Source organism: Trachurus japonicus, chromosome 20, assembly GCF_045865225.1.
Source record: "Trachurus japonicus isolate A0001 chromosome 20, Traja_1.0".
Taxonomy (NCBI): domain Eukaryota; kingdom Metazoa; phylum Chordata; class Actinopteri; order Carangiformes; family Carangidae; genus Trachurus; species Trachurus japonicus.
Genome location: NC_140926.1, coordinates 1,838,051 through 1,857,255, shown reverse-complemented (window position 1 = coordinate 1,857,255; position 19,205 = coordinate 1,838,051). Strand labels below are relative to the sequence as shown.

The window sequence follows — 19,205 nt, the reverse complement described above, 5'->3', positions numbered from 1 at the left end:
TTAATTAAGGCAGCTTGCTGTCTTCTCCTCCTGACAGCCCCTCTAATGGCCAGGACCAACTGCGCCGAAAGATCGAGCACCACTTGAGCGAGTGTAATTAATGACTGAAGTCCTCTCTCCATTGTAAAACAGCAAAACACCACATCAAAACACCGGCAGGAAGACGACGGAATGTTTACAGGCTGGTTGCCATGCCAACCCGCGGAAAATCTCGCGTGACTTAGAAAACTCGCGCGAATTTGTAGTTTTCACCAAAGTCCGTTCTTTTGATGGAAACACACATGATTCGAATTTCTTTTAATGCGCATTGCCCAGTAATGCGAATCAGTTTTGGATGGAAACATGACTAGTGGCTCAGGCAGTAGAGCAGGTCGTCCAATAATCAGAGGGTTGGCGGTTTGAATCCCGCTCTCTCCCAGTCTCTGTCGTAGTGTCCCTGGGCAAGACACCTAACCCAACTTGCCTCGTGTGAATGTGTATGAATGATCGTGGTGGTCAGAGGGGCTGTTTGGTGCACATTGGCAGCCACACTTCCGTCAGTCTGCCCCACATATAAGTAGTTTACCACCACCGGTGTGAATGTGGTATGAATGAATAATGGTTACTGGGTAACAATAGAAAAGCGCTATATAAATATAATCCATTATTGAGTAGTTGTCATTTTACTTTAGGGTACAAAAGGGGTAACTAATGATTGAGTAATAGTTAGTTCCTCTGTAACTACCCTAATGCGGTGTACCTCAGTTCCTCAGTAACTACTCATTCGTTCCTCATTAGTTCCTTAGTAACTACTCATCAGTTCCTCAGTAACTACTCATTCGTTCCTCATTAGTTCCTTAGTAACTACTCATCAGTTCCTCAGTAACTACTCATTAGTTCCTCAGTAACTATTCATCAGTTCCTCAGTAACTCCTCATTATTTCTTCATTAGTTCCTCAGTAACTCCCCATTAGTTCCTCAGTAACTAGTCATTAGTTCCTCAGTAACTAGTCATTACTTCCTCAGTAACTACTCATTAGTTACTCAGTAACTACTCATCAGTTCCTCAGTAACTCCTCATTACTTCTTCATTAGTTCCTCAGTAACTACTCTATTTTAATTCACCCATTCTTTTCTCTATTTTATCCCACTACACCTGCTTATTTTTACCTAGTGTCTTTCTGGTCTTCTCTTTTTTATCTATTTTACCTCATTTGATCTAGTATCTCTCTTATGTTCTCATTCTATCTATCTTATTTCATTTTACCTAGTGTCTTTCTCGTCTTCTCAATTTTACTTATTTTACTTCATTTTATCTAGTGTTTTCCCCACTGCAAATGAGTGAGTATTAGATAGCGTTTCCCCGATAAAATCCAATGTTCCAAAATTATTGTGTGAATGTGTATGTGTATGTGTATGTGTATATCCATGTATGTCTCCCTAACATGTGTTCCCTATGTCTCCCAATATGTGTCCCCTATATTGCTTGTTTTTAACATGTAAAGCACTTTGAGCTGCCATGGGCATGAAAAGTGCAGGATTACCCTGAAGTATCTGTGATGTGATGTGAAGCTTTAACCGTTGAGTTTCCTGTAGAGAATCCACAATGAGATCGAAGCTGCAGAGGTTTGTTGCAGCGCTGTCAGACTGACGGAGGAAAACAAATCACTAAAAGGTTCAAAATAAAAAGCGAACTAAACTGATTACTGTTCCTCTGCAGCTGCCAGACGGTTAATATGGAAGAACTGGGCTCAGCGGGAGGAAGCTGCAGGATGCATTTACATGCACAGCGACAGCGTTGGTAATACCACCGCTTCTACCGGGGCTGGTCAGCGATCAATCTGAGGCCGCTGCTGCGTGTAACTAGAGCCGGCGTGTACTGTAATACTGTAACACTGTGTATTAGTGGGATATTACAGCGAGGCCCTCGGGGGATCTTATTCTAATCAGAGTATTAGAAGTGATGGCGCGGTGCTGGAGTGTGAGTGTGAGCGCTCTGCTGGGACGAGATTACACACCGTGGAGAGAGTAATGTGGATGAATGACAAACAGCCCAGCGATTGGCTGTGAAGACGCACCGCTACGAGTTACGACTTTAAACCGTGGCAGCGACTCTTCCTCTTCATCACAAACTAGTCAGTACCTTTACATGACACTTGACAAACAGAATTATTGCCTTAATCCGACTATAACTGGACAACTGAAGTCCATGTAAACGCGTTAGTCCGACTGATATCAGAGTTCTCCAACTCTGATTACAGGGTTTATACAGGAATCTTGAAGTTAATTCTAACTTTTTAAGACTTTTTCAAGACCTTATCAATATTTCTTAACACCTCACCGCCACTTTAAGCTGTAACCATTTACATCAGTGACACTTTTAACTGAACAGTTTTAGTTTGTGATTAAGACTGTAGTAGACCACTTGCAACAGAATTCAAAATAGGCTGGGATAATAAATCAAAGGAAAAGTTTATCAAAAAAGAAATACTGCTCAACTCCCAAAAAACAAAATCTACAATCACGACAGTCATGACATGTGCCTCAGCTCGTTTGATTTTGTTTCTAGTAGGGCTGCAGCCGATATCCGAGTGCCATTTCCCTACTCGGATTCCTTCAAAATTTAAGACTTTATAATGTTGTGAAAAGACTTTTAAATACTTTTTAAGGGTCTCCATTTTCCCAAAATTGATTTATCACCTTTTAATACTTTTCAAGACCCCGCGGATACCCTGGATTAAGACACCCAGATAATGCGATTGGAAATTGATATTTTAAACATGTCATTGTGACAATGCCAGATTAATTAAAAGGCATTTTTATTAACTCAAAGAGAGTGCCTTGGAGTTTTTCTTTGTTTTTTCCACATCCCTTGGATCCCTCTCCAAAGAGCACCTCTAGTTTTTGAGAAACGAGTCCACGTAGCGCTCCTGGTTTTGAACATTTTATGTAAACGCCTCAATCGGACTGAAACTGGACGATGGATGTGTTCATGCTCCACAACAGTAGAAACCATCAAACCCAAGACCGAGTCAAGACCAAGACCAAAACTCTGAGGGGGTTGAAACCGAGACCAAACCAATGCGAGACCAAGTCCAAGACCATCACATTCCCAGTCCCAGTCCTCATTATAATCTATCTGTGTCTTGATATTTACCTTATTCCTCCTCAGATACAAAGAAAAGATGATTGGATGTAAAATCTACCAACCATAGTTAATGTGAACAAAGTTTGGACTGAAGATGGTTACACAAGCAGAGACTTTAGTACAACTATTTGAATTATCTGGAATTTATTGAATCACATCACAGGAACCAAAGTGAGAGCAGACGCTGTGATTTCAATTTTTTTGCTTCATTTTCACTTCAAAAATCTAAACTTGATGATGTGAAGTTTGTTGGATGTTGGACCAAACAAGACCATGGGAAATATGATGAGTTGTCGTGGCAGCAGCTGCATCGGTTTGGACATAAACCTTGACCACATTGTGATGAAAGTTCAACACAACTTCACTCAGTCCAAATGTGGAAAACGCAACCGCATCAAAACACAGAATGGTTATCTGTTAGCCGTCAAGTCAAACGAGACCAAGCGTTGGGTTTGTTTACAGATGTGTGTGGTGATAACATCTGATATAAGCCTAACCCAAACCTCTGGTTCAGTGTGGCTTCAACTTGAGCTCTCGTTATATAATACTGTTTTTATTTCAAAAATAGACCTAGAATAGCACACCTGAACGTATCTTTACCTTTGTAAATGTCATCTATGTCATCGTTTACAGACAATAACCTGCAGCGCTAAAGGTTTTCAAGCTTTTTCAGCAGCACGAGGAGCTTCTTCTCGGATTTCTACTCAAATATATTATATTATATTGTACATTTATTTCGAGGATTGGTTGAATCATGATTCACGTTGCTGTGTGAAGAGACTTTGAGATGTTTCTGCAACAAAGTGAGAGTATTCGACATCTGATGACTTGTTAAAACTCAGTCTCATTCATGCTGATTTGGTTTTGGGAGTTGAGTCTGAGTGCTTTCAGATGAAATAGGACATGAGGAGCTCTCAGCTGCTTTCGTTTTGTCAGAACGGCTCTTAAGAGAATAAAACAGGTCAGAGTCCTCGGCCTCACACCTGTCCAGGTAACGGTGGTGATATTCAAAGTGTGTTTAAATGATTGTGGTGCTTCTCAAAGAGCAAACACAAAACACTTATGACCTTAACAGAATCACAGATTGGTTCTCCAATAATAAACCTCTTTAAAAATCACAGGCACTTCTGCAGAGAGGTGTCACACATAAAATAAAATCAATGCATTTCTTTGGAAACCTGCTGCAATCTCTCTCTGGCTTTTTCTCTATGATTAAAAACCAAATCCAAATCCAGAAACTCCTCTCACCTGTTTTAATTAAGAACTTGCTCTGACACAAGTCAAATAAATAAAAAAAAAACTTGAGATGAGGTCGAAGGCTGTGGTTTGTGGTAAATCCCGTTGTGCATTCAGATAGCAGCAGAGAAAACACAGCTCTGCTCAACATTAAATAAGAATCTTCTTACAACACAAACCAACCGTTTATAGGATGCCGTACTTCATGGAGATTTAACGGCCCGGGCTTTGCAAGTCACTGTAATTCTTCTTCCTATCTATCTGTGGCGGACAAACTCCCTCCCCTCCCCTCGCACAACACAGAATCAGCAGCAGAGCTTGTGATTCCCTGGCCTCGGCATGAAGGCGAGCAGAGTGGGGGGCCATTCATTAACGCATTGGTGCCTTTGAATCCCGATGGCCACTGGCACGGCTACAACCTCTCAAATTAGTTGTGGTTCCTTGGGCCGGGACAACGGGCGTCCAGGGTCACCCGCATGCCTGGCATTCCTCCACCGCTCGTACTGACAGCAGCAGCACACACAGCACACACAGCGCCCGGAAAAAAACAACGCTCCACAAGCAAGCAAGCAGCGCTCCGAAAAACACTCCACAACGGACACAAAACATGGCCCCCCCCCCCAGCCGATGGATGAGGAGGAGGGAGTAGTGGGGTAACAACACGGAGCAGATGAAAGTTGGTGCGAAAAATATCCACACCCTGGGAATTTTGAGAGATTTCTACAACAGCTTTGTGATAAAGACTATATAGACCACTATGATACAACAGAATTCAAAATAGGCTGGGGTAATAAATAAAAGGCAAAGTTTATAATAAAAAAAACCAAAAAAAAACATTGCTCCACTCTCAAAAAACCAAAACAACAATCTTCTTTTCTTTTTTATGTACCGGTTCATCTTTGTTTTTTACTAAAATGAATAAATTCACACACTTTCACAATGTTTTTTAGGACTCAAACTCTTGGACAGCTAATTCAGAAAAAATACCTTCAAAATTTAAGACTTTATAAAAGTTGTGAAAATACTATTTTATACTTTTTAAGGGTCTTAATTTTCCCAAAATTGATTTATCACCTTTTAATACTTTTCAAGACCCCGCGGATATCCTGATGAAGTATCCAATCATGTTGATTTTTGTTGTTTTGTTTTGTTGATGTTTTGTGCAATGGTACGGAAATGTTTGAATTGTTTGTTAAGTGGATGTATGTGTTTTTATTGGGTGGCAAAGCAGTTTCCCCTTGGGGATCAATAAAGTTTTCTAATCTAATCTACTCTAACAACAACAAAAAAACACAGGCGTAGTATAGCACAACGTATGAGCTGAACTCTACAGAAAGAAGGAAGCAGAACGCCCACTGAGGCCGGCGTGAAAAATCCCATGACTGAAAAACATGCTGCTCCTTCACCGGTTGGTAGCCGCTTCCCTAAAAACTCTAGTTTCTCTACTTCACTTCACTTGACCTATAACAACTCTGAAAACAATCTATGGATTCATCTCTAAAGTCTCTCTGCAGATGTTAAAGACACTGTTAAACACCAGTTTGAAATATTCCCCAAACTTCACCAAGTCTCAACAGTGAAACGTCACGACTGTCCTGAAGAAACTGAACCCTATTCTTTTTTTTAGAAAACAGAAGTAAATCTGATTTTAGTTTCCTTGAAGTCAGCATTCCTCCATTTATTTATTAGACAGAGACAAATACCGTGACAGGTTTCACCCTGGACGACAATCTTCATTGATTTGTCCAAAAACCATTTGACTCGGTGTCTCAGGCTTCTCTCCAAACACTTAAATACTAACTCGTAGGTTTTACTGATCCGTTGATAAACTGGTTTTCAGGCTGTAGCTGGAGGAGCTCAGTGAAAACAAACGCACATCTGTAATAGTGACAACAGGTGTTCCTCAAGGTCCTATGTTGGGGACCTTTGTTCTTTTACAAAGAACAAAGTTATGCTGCACACAAGTGGAACAAAATACCAGCAGAACTGAGATCAGCCCCAACTGTGAACACTTTTAAATCCAGGTTAAAAACATTTCTCTTTTCACGTGCTTATAGCTGAGAACTTAAAACTTTATCTATTTTCTTTTATTTTACTTTTATTTGCTCTTGCTTTTAACTCTGTTTTCAGTGTTTTGTTTGTTTTTATTCTGTCTTATGCTTCTTCTTTTTTTTAATGTTTTGTCTTTATGTAAAGCACATTGAGTTGCCTTGGTATGAAATGCGCTATATAAATAAAGATGCCTTGCCTTGCCTTGCCTTACTGTCTGTTTCTATGCAGACGACACCATTATCTATACGATGCGGTCATCTTTAAACGTGTCCGTGGATTCTTTGCAGTTATTGAAGATGTTTCTTTTTAACTTGAAGTAGGATTTTGATTTGTTCCCTCTCATTCATTTCAATTTTATGTTTATAGAGAAAAATCTTAATGAACAATATCTCGGGTGAAACCCAATGTTCATCATCTCCTGACTGGAAGGTCGTACCGCTCAACATCTCATCTCGAGAAGGTTAGCTCACACAAATAGGTTATAGGCTGAATACAAAATTATTGAATAAAAAGGTTAAATCCAATTGAAAATAAAAAAAAAATTATGTAAAAAAGAAGAAAAAAAACATGTTTGCCATTTCAGTTTTTGGCATCGACCCTGAAGCTTTCAACAAATTCACTCCATTGTGGAAGTTCAGGGTTTGAATGAGCGGTCGTGATCTCTTCAATGTTTCTTTGCAAAGATACACCAAAAGAATAAAAGTGATGTTTAATATTTCACATTATTCTGGTTACTAGAACAGCAGGGCTGCAAAAAAAATGCTGCTTCGTATTTCTCTTGCAGTGTGGACGCTTCATGTCGAGGTCAGTTCACACATCTGTGAATTAAATATAATAACAATCAACGTTGCTCTCAGCTAAAACCTATGATGACAGCTCAACAAACACTGTGAAGATGTCAACAAAGAGACATGCAAAGGTGATCACATCGTTTGATATGAATAGACAAACAATATTTTAAAGATTCACAGATAGCAGGAACTTTACGCACTGAAGGATATCAGTGTTGTGAACTATCTAAATATGATTCCCTTTGAAAAACGTCATGAATTTAGGTTGTTTTATCCCTGAAAATGTCAAATGCTTTTAAATAATTCAACAGTTAGTGTTGGATTATACAACAAATACTGTGACGCAAGTTAACGCCAGCAAGTTAAGTTTTTACTCATTGCATTTCTCATGTTTCAGACCATCCGACATTTCTCCAGCTCATTATACTGTTCACACTTGTACTGTATGTTCTCCTCCTGAACCAGATAAGAAACCTCTCGGCAATTCACACTTTGCAAGTGCACAAAAAAATATATATATTTCACAACCATGTGAATAAAATACATTTTCGCTTCATCTCCACTGTTCTAACTGTATCCTTAGGGGAGCCACTGTTCATGATTAATTGATCAGTCTAAAAAAACGATCTCAGAATAACTGAAAATGCTGATCACAATCATCTACACTCCAAGATCCAGTCTGGAAAGAATAAAAAAAAATCGCATTTCATCTGGAAAACGGCCCAAATACATTCAGTTTATTACCCTACAAGACAAAAAAAGAGCTACAAATCCTTAAATTAACATTAATAATAGATTAATCGTCATTTATCCGTCTGATTTCTCAAAGATGGAATATGTACGTTTACATCCACAACGTATAAAACCAGGATTTTCCAAAAACACGCCAACTTTCATTGACATATTCACAGGAGAAAATTAGAAAAAGTACACCGCTGATGTCTGACATCTGTTTAAATCTGTGTTGTGTCATTTCCTTTTTTAAAATTTCCTTCATTTAACCTGCTGAAATACTGAAACACCCCCTTACCCCACCCCCACCCCCACCCCCACCCCCCAAACCGAGCACAGAGCGTTCAGCCTTTGCAGCATCCATACATTATAGAAAAGTGGGATACACTGCAAGATATACGTCTATAAATCTCCGGACATTTCATTACCAGCAGCAGCAGCGAGAGCAGCTTAGATAACATCCTGAACCAATCCCCGACACCCCCTGTCAGTCAGTCAGGACCGATTCGGACCGAGCCCCCCGCCCCCCATCCCCCCATCCCCATGACAAGTCTCTGGTATTTGACTCAGAGCGCTGACACAACACTCATCGTTTATACCGGCCACTCCAGCTTAAATTAACCCCCCCTTCCTTCACTTACTAGGCCTAAAGCGTGGGGAGGGAGGGGGAGAAATGGGAGGTTGGGGGGTGGAAAAAGGGGTAAAAAGGAAGGAGTGCAAGGCAATGGGGGTGTGCCAAAAAAATTGATTCACATAAGAATCACAATTCTCATTTAATAGGATTCAGAATCGATGTAAAATGTCCCAAAGTCGATTTTAAAAAATAAAAAAGTGAAACAAATCTGCCGGCTGTCGGCCTCGATTTCCTTAGAATTTAAAAGGCAGCTGTTTAACTGCACTAGTATTTCTTTTAATAAAGAGGCACTTTTAATTTTGTTACTTAAGCAATATGTGATATTGCTTTCATGCAACAGTTTCAACAATTCCATCTGAGCATGGATAAATGTTTAAAACTCAATAAATGTGGAAAAGACACTTTAGTCATTCTGTCTTGCAAAGCAGACTAGAGTATAGGATCCTTTGCACACCAGAAATCATTATGAATCAAATCGTTTTGGAGCGAAAATCAATTTTGAATCGAATCGTATAGCCCCAAAAATCAGAATCGAATCGAATCGTGAGATAGTAAAAGATTCCCACCCCTATTACTTACTATGCCTAAAGCGTGGGGAGGGGGGGGGGGTTGGAAGAAGGGTAAAAAAGGAAGGAGTGCAACGCAAGATTCACAGCAGACAAATGGAAGTGAAACGAGTGACAAGAGCAGCGTGAGGATGAGGAGAGGAACGGTGACACCAGCTAATTCAGCGCCAGGGCTTACACATGTGTCTGTATGTGTGTGTGTGTGTGTATATGTGTGTGTGTGGAGAGTGTGTGTGTGTGTGTGTGGATGCTTTGGTGTGCGAGTGCGAGCGCGAGGCTGCAGAGAGAGGGGTGTGGTGCTGAACAGCCAACAGCAGCGGGACGTGTACGACGTGGTGACATTACATCCACATGATGATGCACAGTCTACATCGTTTAGCCTACATCCTACACATTTACATATTATTACATATATATATGCTATTTTATATATAAAGATGTGCAGCAGAGATGTGTGGGTCAGATTATCTACATGTGGACTGTGCAGATTTATTTCCTTTCTGATGGAAATGATGCTGCACCGACTGAGGAAGGAGGCGACCCACAGCCATGACAATCCCATTGCCGGACAAAGAAAGCGGAATTCCCTCCCTTCTTGTGTGTCCCCCCGAGCCGACATATCAATTTGATATCCAGCAGCAGCAGCAGCAGCAGCAGCATCGGGGTAAACGAGGACACAACCGTGCATTTCGCATATAATGAGATTTTTTTTTTTTTTTTTTTTTACTTATGCTGTTTGAAATGCACGCTCCTCCACTCATGACTAGGCTCTCTCCCTCTTTCTCTCTCTCTTTCTCTCTCTCTCCACACACACAAAGGAATGTCACACAAAGGAAACGCGTGAATCTGCGAGTCAATTGAGAGGAAAAGAAAACACACACACACACACAGACAGACACACACTATCAGCTATTTGTACATGTGAGAAAAACCTCTTCCCTTTTCTTTGCAAAATCGCATCCTGCACTGCAAAAAAATAAAATAACGACACAAAGGAAACGGCCACAGTTTCCTTTCGCAATATCAAAACCAAAACCTGCTCCAGCAGCGAAGCACGAGTGGATGGATGGATGGATGGATGGAGGAGAGGAGGATGAGCAGTGAGAAGAACCAAACCCTTATGATTATTATTTTTTTTACACATCATGACTCAAATTTCCTCTTGTTGTTGTCGTCTTGCAGAGAGTTTGACATCGGAGACAGATACAGCCTACAGTTGGTGTTTTATTTCCTGTTTCACCTGCAGTCCTCCTCAGCTGTTATCATTAAAACGTATCATCACCGCCACCACTAAATGAGAAGCTGTTTCCTGAGTTGGTTTTTAAACCTGTGGTATCTAAATGCATCATAACTTGACTTTAAATTAGCATCGTTTTCATTTTCAATGGAGTTTAGCGCAGACGAGTTTCTCCTGTTCTGACATTAAGATGTTTAAAAAACAATTAGGCTGTAGGCTCTTCAACTTGTGAACACATAACATCACTAAACCTGTGATTAACAACACACTTAAGCCACAGATTGATTCATTAATGAATTAATCAATAATAATAACAGGGGTGGTTGTTTAAAAAAAAAGCTAGCAAGCTAACCAATGTGAGCATAAATGTGGCGTTAAAAATGTAAAAGTTTAAACATGAGAACAAATACGTTATGACTTACAAGTGAACAACAAATGTGGTTGTTTTTGGACTTTACCGCCGCTCAGAAAAGAGTCGCTAGCTGCTGCTACACCAACGGTTAGCTAGCTAGCGGCTAGGATCCACTGGCGTCACCGAAGCTAACGCTCAATTCGAATTCTTCCCTCAGTTCACTGTCATGTACTTTACTATGTTCTTACTTTTGTAGTGTGTGAATTTCGACTGCTTTAGCGTTTAGTGTGTTCGTAAATCAAATAACCTAACTGTCTGTTGCTAACGTCTTCTTCTTTGGACGCTACTGTCGCCTGCCGGTATGTTGGTTATATTCCGCTACGTAGCCAAGACGGCGATCATTGAGGGTGGTAAGTGTCCATCTTTCCACACTTAACTTTTTGACTGAACGCACTTTACACACTCAAAATAGTTAGTGTATGGAAGTATTCGAATTTGAGACACAGCCTTGCTCCCCATTGGACAGCGTCTTCGCATTCTGGCGGATTCATTTGCATAAAGTTGAATCGCGGCGGTCACGTTTGGGCTCGTTGTGTTCGCCGAAAAGCATTATCGCTGTTCATTCATCATGACTTCGCATTTGAAACATTTTGGGTATGGCAGCGGCAGTGCATCCAAAAGTTGACAGTGATTCAACTTTATGCAAATGTATCCATCAGATGCGAGGACACTGTCCAATGGGGAGCAAGATAGACAACAGGTCTGTCAGTGTTTTATGGTTTATGGTGTTTATCCACTTTTCGTGACCAAAACGTCCGATTTTACGACGCCAGTGAATCCCAGTACAGGCGTCACGTCAGTCAGCAACGGTTTTTGACGTGTTCCATAACGTTAACGGTTGTTTTGTTTTTTTTGAACCGTTAATTAACCGTTAGTTTTCAAACGGTGGATTTGAATGAAGGTAGCCAGGTAACGGTAACGGTCGGTAACGGTCGGTAACCCAGGGAGACAGACAGTTCTCCGAGCCCTGAGGCGACACAAACTTCTTTCTGTTCAACTACGGAGCTCCAGAAAAAAAAAACACACACACACACTCCGAGCAGCAGCAGCAGCAGGTAAATGAACAACAGAAAGCAAACATCCACTCAAAGATGCTGCCAACTTTGCGTTTGCCAAACTGAGAGAAAAAGAAGAGAAAGAAGAGAGAAAAGGAGAAGGAGGAGGAGAACCGACTGCTCCACCGACCGGACAGCTCTTTTGTTGGCAAAGAAGAGAAGAGGAATCCAAGCAAAAGCGGTGGTGAGCAGAAAAAAAATACGAAAATTAATAAATTAAATCTAATCTAATCCACCCGTAGCCGAGGAGCTCAGCAGCTCTACGTCCCTCTGGCTCTTCCCAGCTCCCTGCTCGTATTTTCCTGCAGACAATAAACATTCCTGAGACAGGCAGCAGCGGCAGCGGCAGCAGCAGCAGCACGGACCCTGCGCCATCTTAGTTTAGACACACACTCACTCTGCTTCTTCAGGGCTTCTTCCACAACAACAAAAAAAAAGCTTTTCTCAAACCGAATAAGGGGCAACTTCCGGGACCCACGAGGCAATAACTTCCACAACACGGTCCCGTTTTTGTTTTTACGGAGACTTACCGGTGTTTTCTTCTATCCTTGTCCCGAACAGCAGGACGAGCAGTAAGCAGCATGGTATTGGTATTGCATCCATCGTGGCTACGGACCAGACTGGCAGCCGACTGCTGGGAACTTCTCCCTGCGCTGAGGAAGCTCGGCGCTGATTGGCCCGCGGCCCCGTAAGTCCCGCCTCCCCAGCGTTCGGAGTGGGCGGGGAAGCGATTCTGATTGGCTGAGAGCGCCGGCCACACCCCGCCCCACTGGAGCAACACTACCACTGCTGTAAACAAACACTGTTGCCATTCACTATAATGACAAAGTATATTATATTATATTACGTTACATTCCCTTACATTATATTATATTATAATATATTATATTCAGTGTTGGGACACGTTACTTTTAAAAAGGAAGTTAGAGCTACTCGTTACTTTCCCCAAAAAGTAGAGTTAGTACCTGAGTTACAACATTATAAAGGTAGCTAATGGGCTTTATGCACAGCTCCCATAGCTCCACTACTTCCTGAAATAAGCCAGCTCCTTTATTTCCTGTCTTACATTATTGGACCAATTGATTAATCCAGGTGTGTCTGACCATTGTTGTGAGGTCAGACACACCTGGATTAATCAGTTGGTCCAATAATGTAAGACAGGAAATAAAGGAGCTGGCTTATTTCAGGAAGTAGTAGAGCTGTACATAGAGCCCATTGCCAGGAAAAGTAAGTAGTAAAAAAAAGTGTATATACTACTACACTTGAACAGGTGTATTTTTTTTTATATAACGCTCTTATTCCCATCACTGATTATCTTATATTATACATCAATATCACATTATTTACATAGATAGATAGATAGATAGATAGATAGATAGATAGATAGATAGATAGATAGATAGATAGATAGATAGATAGATAGATAGATCGATAGATAGATAGATAGAATGCCTTTATTGTCCCATAGGGGAAATTCATTTTCACACATTACCAACTACTGTTAGCGTGGCATCAGCCCATTTTTTTGTGTCCCTGGAGACACTTTTGTTGTGTTGTGAGGTTTTGCAGCTCACGTGTTGTCAAACTGGATGAAGTTGTTTTGTGACTTTGTAGAACATTTGTGTGTTTGTGTGTGTTTTCTTAAGTTGGGACAAGTAATAACAAGTTAACAGCTTAATCTACGGTGGCCCCGAGGGCTCAACTCCCTGCAGCTCAGGAAAACACATGTAAAAACACCAACGTGCTACAACAACTTCATCAGTTTGACAAAACACACAACAGTGTTTCCCGGGGACACAATAAAGTGACGCACCAGGCTGACGACTAATGCTAAGCTAACAGTCCATATTAGCATCAATAACATCACGTGTGAGTTCTTGCAGCTCCTGTGTCGTCAAACTGATTAACTCGTTTTCTGAATTTGCAGTACATTTATGTTTTTGTGCATGTGTTTTCTGAAGCTGCAGTGATTTGAGCCTTCAGGGCCACCGTACTAAATGTTTTTTACAATACAATACAATACAATACAAATTTATTCATAAAGCACATTTAAAAACAACAGCGTTGACCAAAGTGCTGTACAACAAAAAACAGACAGTTAACACATATTGAGAACACAAAAACCCGCTATCAGACTGTTTTTTAACAACAATAACTTTGAAACTTTTCATTCTTATTTCTCAGAAAGAGTAGGCCTAACTTATAAAATATAAGAAGCTTGCGTTAAAGGTACCTTGTGTAGGAATTCCTCCCATCCAGCGTTGTGGTTGTATATCACAAGCAACTCAGTCGTATTTTTCATGCTGCATTCAGGTGAAATTGGGCAGATGGACAGATGGACGACGCCATAAACAAGCCTCTATGTAAACAAGTGGTCCGTCAGCACGAGGCAAAACAATAATACACGTGACAATATGTTGTCATGGCGATGTGGTATCGGTTTTTACCGTCTTTCTCTGGACTTCTGTGACTAAAATGACATCTGGTTTGTTAGCGACGGCCGTCTGCCCGACTGCAGGTTGTTGTAGATTTAACTTCAAACTAAAAAATGACGAAGCGAGGCGTTTTCTTCCATTCAAAATGCTTTAGTTGATAATAGTAAAAAAAGAAAAGAGAGAAACATACAGCGTGTGCGAGTTTTCAGGGTTCAACATGGCTGACTACGCAACAACAACACTGACGTAATCACGTTACCTTACCTTCTTGCTCCTAGAGCATCATGGGAAATGAAGTCCATTTTAATGTAACTACAAATCAATGAAATGCAGTATCCTTTTTAACCACATATTCAACAACATATTAACTGTTTTTATCAATATTAATGTTAACTTGTATTTAACTCATTAACTTATTTATCATTCATTTATTCTTCTGAAATAATGTCTTTCCAACAAATAAATTCTCAACACAGGTGAATGCAGCATCGGTGTAACGCTCCATTCCTCCTCACTGCGTTACCGCGGTGACTTTTCACAGACTTTGCCACCTCGATTTTCCCGAATAGATAACAGGAGAAGTTACACAATGTCCCTTTAAACAGATGACACACAGACGCTGTTTTTTAACAACAATAACTTTATAACTTTTCATTCTTATTTCTCAGAAAGAGTAACTTATAAAATGTAAGACGCCTGCGTTAAACAGATGACACACACAGACGTGTCTGATTCCTCCATGTCTCGTATCGACCGGTTTGTCTAAAATAGAAACGTGCAGCAGTGAAGTGAAGTGAAGTGAAGTCCACATGAGAGGAAAATCTGTTTTTGTGCCGCCGGAGGAGGAAGAAGACGACGACGACGAAGACGCTCACATGGTTTTATCAGACAGAAAGAGCTCGTCACCGGGGAACATCTCACACACTGACACACACACACACACACACTGACACACACACACACACACACACCTCTGGCACATTGTTCCAAAGCCCTATATCCCTTTGTCCTCATCCCTCTAGTACACACACACACACACACAGGCACACACACTTGACCTGGCTACACACTCACACACTCACACTCCTTACACACTCCTGGAGAGTGTGACAGAGATTGATGATGGCCTATTATTTGATGTCCAACTGAGCCCAGCATGGCCCATAACACACACACTCACACACACACACACACACACACACACTCACACACACACTCTCACACACACACACTGGGTCTGGTACCTTCATGCATATGTATTGTAGTTTTCCCTGTTGGATGGAGAGAAATAACAATTATGCTGCTTCTACTTCAGATAAATGGAGCGAATATGGAAAATATACAGCAAAATATACTTTTTTAAGGTTTTAAATAAAGTATTCATATTGTTAGAGAGATTTTATTAAATTTTGAGACACACACACACACACACACTCACAAAAGAACCACCTGCTCTTAGCAGTAATCAAATGCTGCTCTGGTTTAATTGCTCTCTTTTGCATTTACAATTTTGGCATTTAGACGCATTCACCCAGACTGACTTACAATGTTTGGAGCAGGAGGGAAAAAAAAAAAAAAAAAAACTCAGATTTTTAATCACAAAATTACATGAAACCCAGAGTCAGCGGTGGAAAAGGTCAGACGACGTTTCCCTGTGAGCGGAGAGTGAGGCTGCAAAAAAAAAAATAATTTAAAAGAGCAAAGCAAGGTCGAGAATTAGTTTTGTTTTTCAGGACTAAATCAATTGGATCAATTAGTGATTCAGTGGAGAAGATGAATGCATTTCCAACCTCCGTCCTGAAAGAACAGAGGAGCAAAGCTCAGTTTTAAAGGGATAGTTCAACATTTTGTCAAATTGGCCCATTGCCATAATCCCTATAGTCATAGCAGTAGGTTCGTTACCTTTAGTTGTAGGTGCAAGATATTTGTAGAACGGCGAAGCAGAGCCGTGAGCTGCTCAGAGCTACGCTACGGAGGCTCATTATGGGATTTCTTGGTTGGTTTCCCTCATCAAACTCATCAAATACACAATCCAACAACTCCACAACGCTCTGGTGGACAAGTTGTGAGCTGCACATTCACCACGCTATGAGATAATAACACAACGTTACCACACAGAGTTGTTTTAGAGGGAAATACAGAGACTGTTGATGAAAAACTGTCCCTGAAGGCAACGTGCATCAGAGGTTTTGCATGAATTTCCCTCTAAAACAACTCTGTGTGGTAACGTTGTGTTATTATCTCATAGCGTGGTGAATGTGCAGCTCACAACTTGTCCACCAGAGCGTTGTGGAGTTGTTGGATTGTGTATTTGATGAGTTTGATGAGGGAAACCAACCAAGAAATCCCATAATGAGCCTCCATAGCGTAGCTCTGAGCAGCTCACGGCTCTGCTCCGCCGTTCTAAAAACAGCTTGCACCGACAATTAAAGGTAACGAACCTACTGCTATGACTATAGGGGTTATGGCAATGGGCCAATTTGACAAAATGTTAAACTATCCCTTTAACACAACCTTGTTCTCTGCTGCTGCTTCCTTTAAGAGCTTTAATGAATCAAATCAACTTCCAAAGACTCGACCTCCACCTCAGGGGTCAAGAAGAGCCGGTGAGTCGGTTTGTGTGCACGACTCTCCTGCAGAGAGTGTTTCAACACACACACACACACACACACACACACACACACTAATGAGATATTTACATATCGCTGCTGCAGATGGGTGTGTGTGTGTGTGTGTGTAAACAAGTGTCGGTGGCTCTGCGGTGCAGCATATGGCGCCGTGTGTCACTGAGACTGAGGAGGAGATGAATGAGTAACGACCCCCCCAGGTCTAAATGTGGTTCAGGAGGAGACGAGCAGAGAGACGCAGGTACAGACCCAACACGTGGGCGACTGGGCGTGTTGTTGTTGTGTTACCGAGGAGACGAAATGAATCATACATAGGCTACATCTGAAAACTTGATCCGTCACTTTGCAAACCTGCACCTGCACCTTATATCCAGGATTTTGAAGCGTGTGTGCGTGCACTGGGCTGTTCAGATGTAGTGTGTAGATGCACATCATGTTTAGTTTAGTTTAGTTTAGTTTATTCAGATCTCCGTTAGCTTTTTGCAACAGCGCAGCTCTTCTTCCTGACCTGGGGTCTTTTCATTTTCAAAAGTGACTATACATACCAAATATAGAATGAAAATAATGAAAATACATATAAAAGACACATACGTAATACTTAAGCAATATATCACGACAGGCCGTGGTATATGCTCATTATACCACGGCTAAGGGGCGTTGTTTGGCCCGACGCGAAGCGGAGGGACGACAACCCCCTTAGAGTGGTAACCGAGTTTATAAAACGGTTACCAATAATGACAATATGAAAGAGGGATACACAATCAATTTCATGTAGTTTTATTCAACCAGAAATACATATTATCCAATAAAATAGCCTCACTGTGAAAAAAATAGTCCCACCTCTCCAGACGTTAGCTCCAAGTAGCTCTGCATCTGGTCTTTTCCTCCGTTTTTTTTCAGGTGAAAGTCACTGCTCAGTCCCCTCTACCATTGTTAACCCTCTGGAGGTCAAAGTTCACCTTCAACATGTCAATTCTACACATGTGAAAACTACTTTAGTCTGTTTTTTAACATCGTAAAAACATCAGCTGTCTCTTCGCTATACGGACAACAGTCCGTTGTCATGGATACATGGAGACATGACAACAACTTCCATTCATACCAGTCATACGTTGCCTGAGGCGGAGTGATAGCCTACGCTGTGATAAGGTTAACAGCCAATCAGATCGCCGGATTTCACCTTTCCGTTTTATAAATACAAATAACACACAGAACACCCGAGACGAACACTAAACATCAGAATTAACAAGCTCTGAATCATCACAAAACACAAAATTTACTGTAGATATCCTAAAAACATTGGAGAGTCATGATATAGATTGTTCTATACAGTGGTTAATATGGATCTAAGGAAGTAAATAAGAATATGTATTAATAATGTATAATAATGTAATGTACCAATCATCTATTATGTGCAATACAGACTTTAAACACCCCATAGCACAACGGGTCAATGTGAATGTGAATTTGCACTAGTTACATCTGTAGACCACTTACTATGTTTTTACATTATATATTTGTACTCTACTTACTTTTTTCTTTTTTAAAAAATGTATCTCTTCAATTACTTTGTATATTTATTTATTTAATAATTAGGGAGAGATGTACCTAAATGTTATTGTGCTTCATTGCTCGATGACAGTAAAGGAAACAGAGAATAAGCACAAACACACAACCACAACAATGCAAAGACACCACACGTGTTATAAAGAGGACACAGAAGACTCTCTCCACCAAAAACAAAAACATCTGTCATCATTTGAATGTTTTTATTTTTTTAATTTAATTTAATTGCACTAAATTAAAATGTATTTTGTTGTTTCCTCACCATGAAACAAACTGAGTGGTGATTTATTGCTACAGATTATCATGAAATGTGCAGCGGATGTTCATGTTTCCCCAAAGGATGACCCCCGACCTTTTATATCTATCAACAACGTCACCACCTCTGTCATCGGAGGATGAGCAGACACACACACACACACACACACACACACACACAGTGTAGCTGTTATGTTTAACCAAAGGGAACACCCTGTGCCGTGTCGAGGGTCGCTCTGTGACTCCACCCTGATATCTGGTGATGTAGATGGAGCGCTGCCAGTCATACCACCGCTCCGCTCGGCTTTTATTTTAGACTCAGAGCTACAAAAGACTCTGACACGTCCTCTCTCTGGTCCACTGAGACAAACAAACCACACTGGATGATTGTATATATATTATATATTATATTAAAGCTCCTTCAGAATAAAGGTAGATGTTTGTATTAAAGCTCCTTCAAAATAAAGGTAGATGTTTGTA

General features: G+C 40.8%; 1 protein-coding gene across 1 annotated transcript in view; it reads right to left on the bottom strand.

Moving 5' to 3' along the window:
• LOC146966018 (TGF-beta receptor type-1-like) overlaps window positions 1–12,495 on the bottom strand; it is an 87,594-nt gene extending 75,099 nt beyond the window's left edge. Inside the window, exon 1 of the mRNA XM_085763188.1 lies at window positions 12,373–12,495. Within this exon, the coding sequence (XP_085619314.1) occupies window positions 12,373–12,445 (73 nt within the window). The 5' untranslated portion in view covers window positions 12,446–12,495. The remainder of the gene's footprint in view (window positions 1–12,372) is intronic.
• Window positions 12,496–19,205: the final 6,710 nt, after the last annotated feature.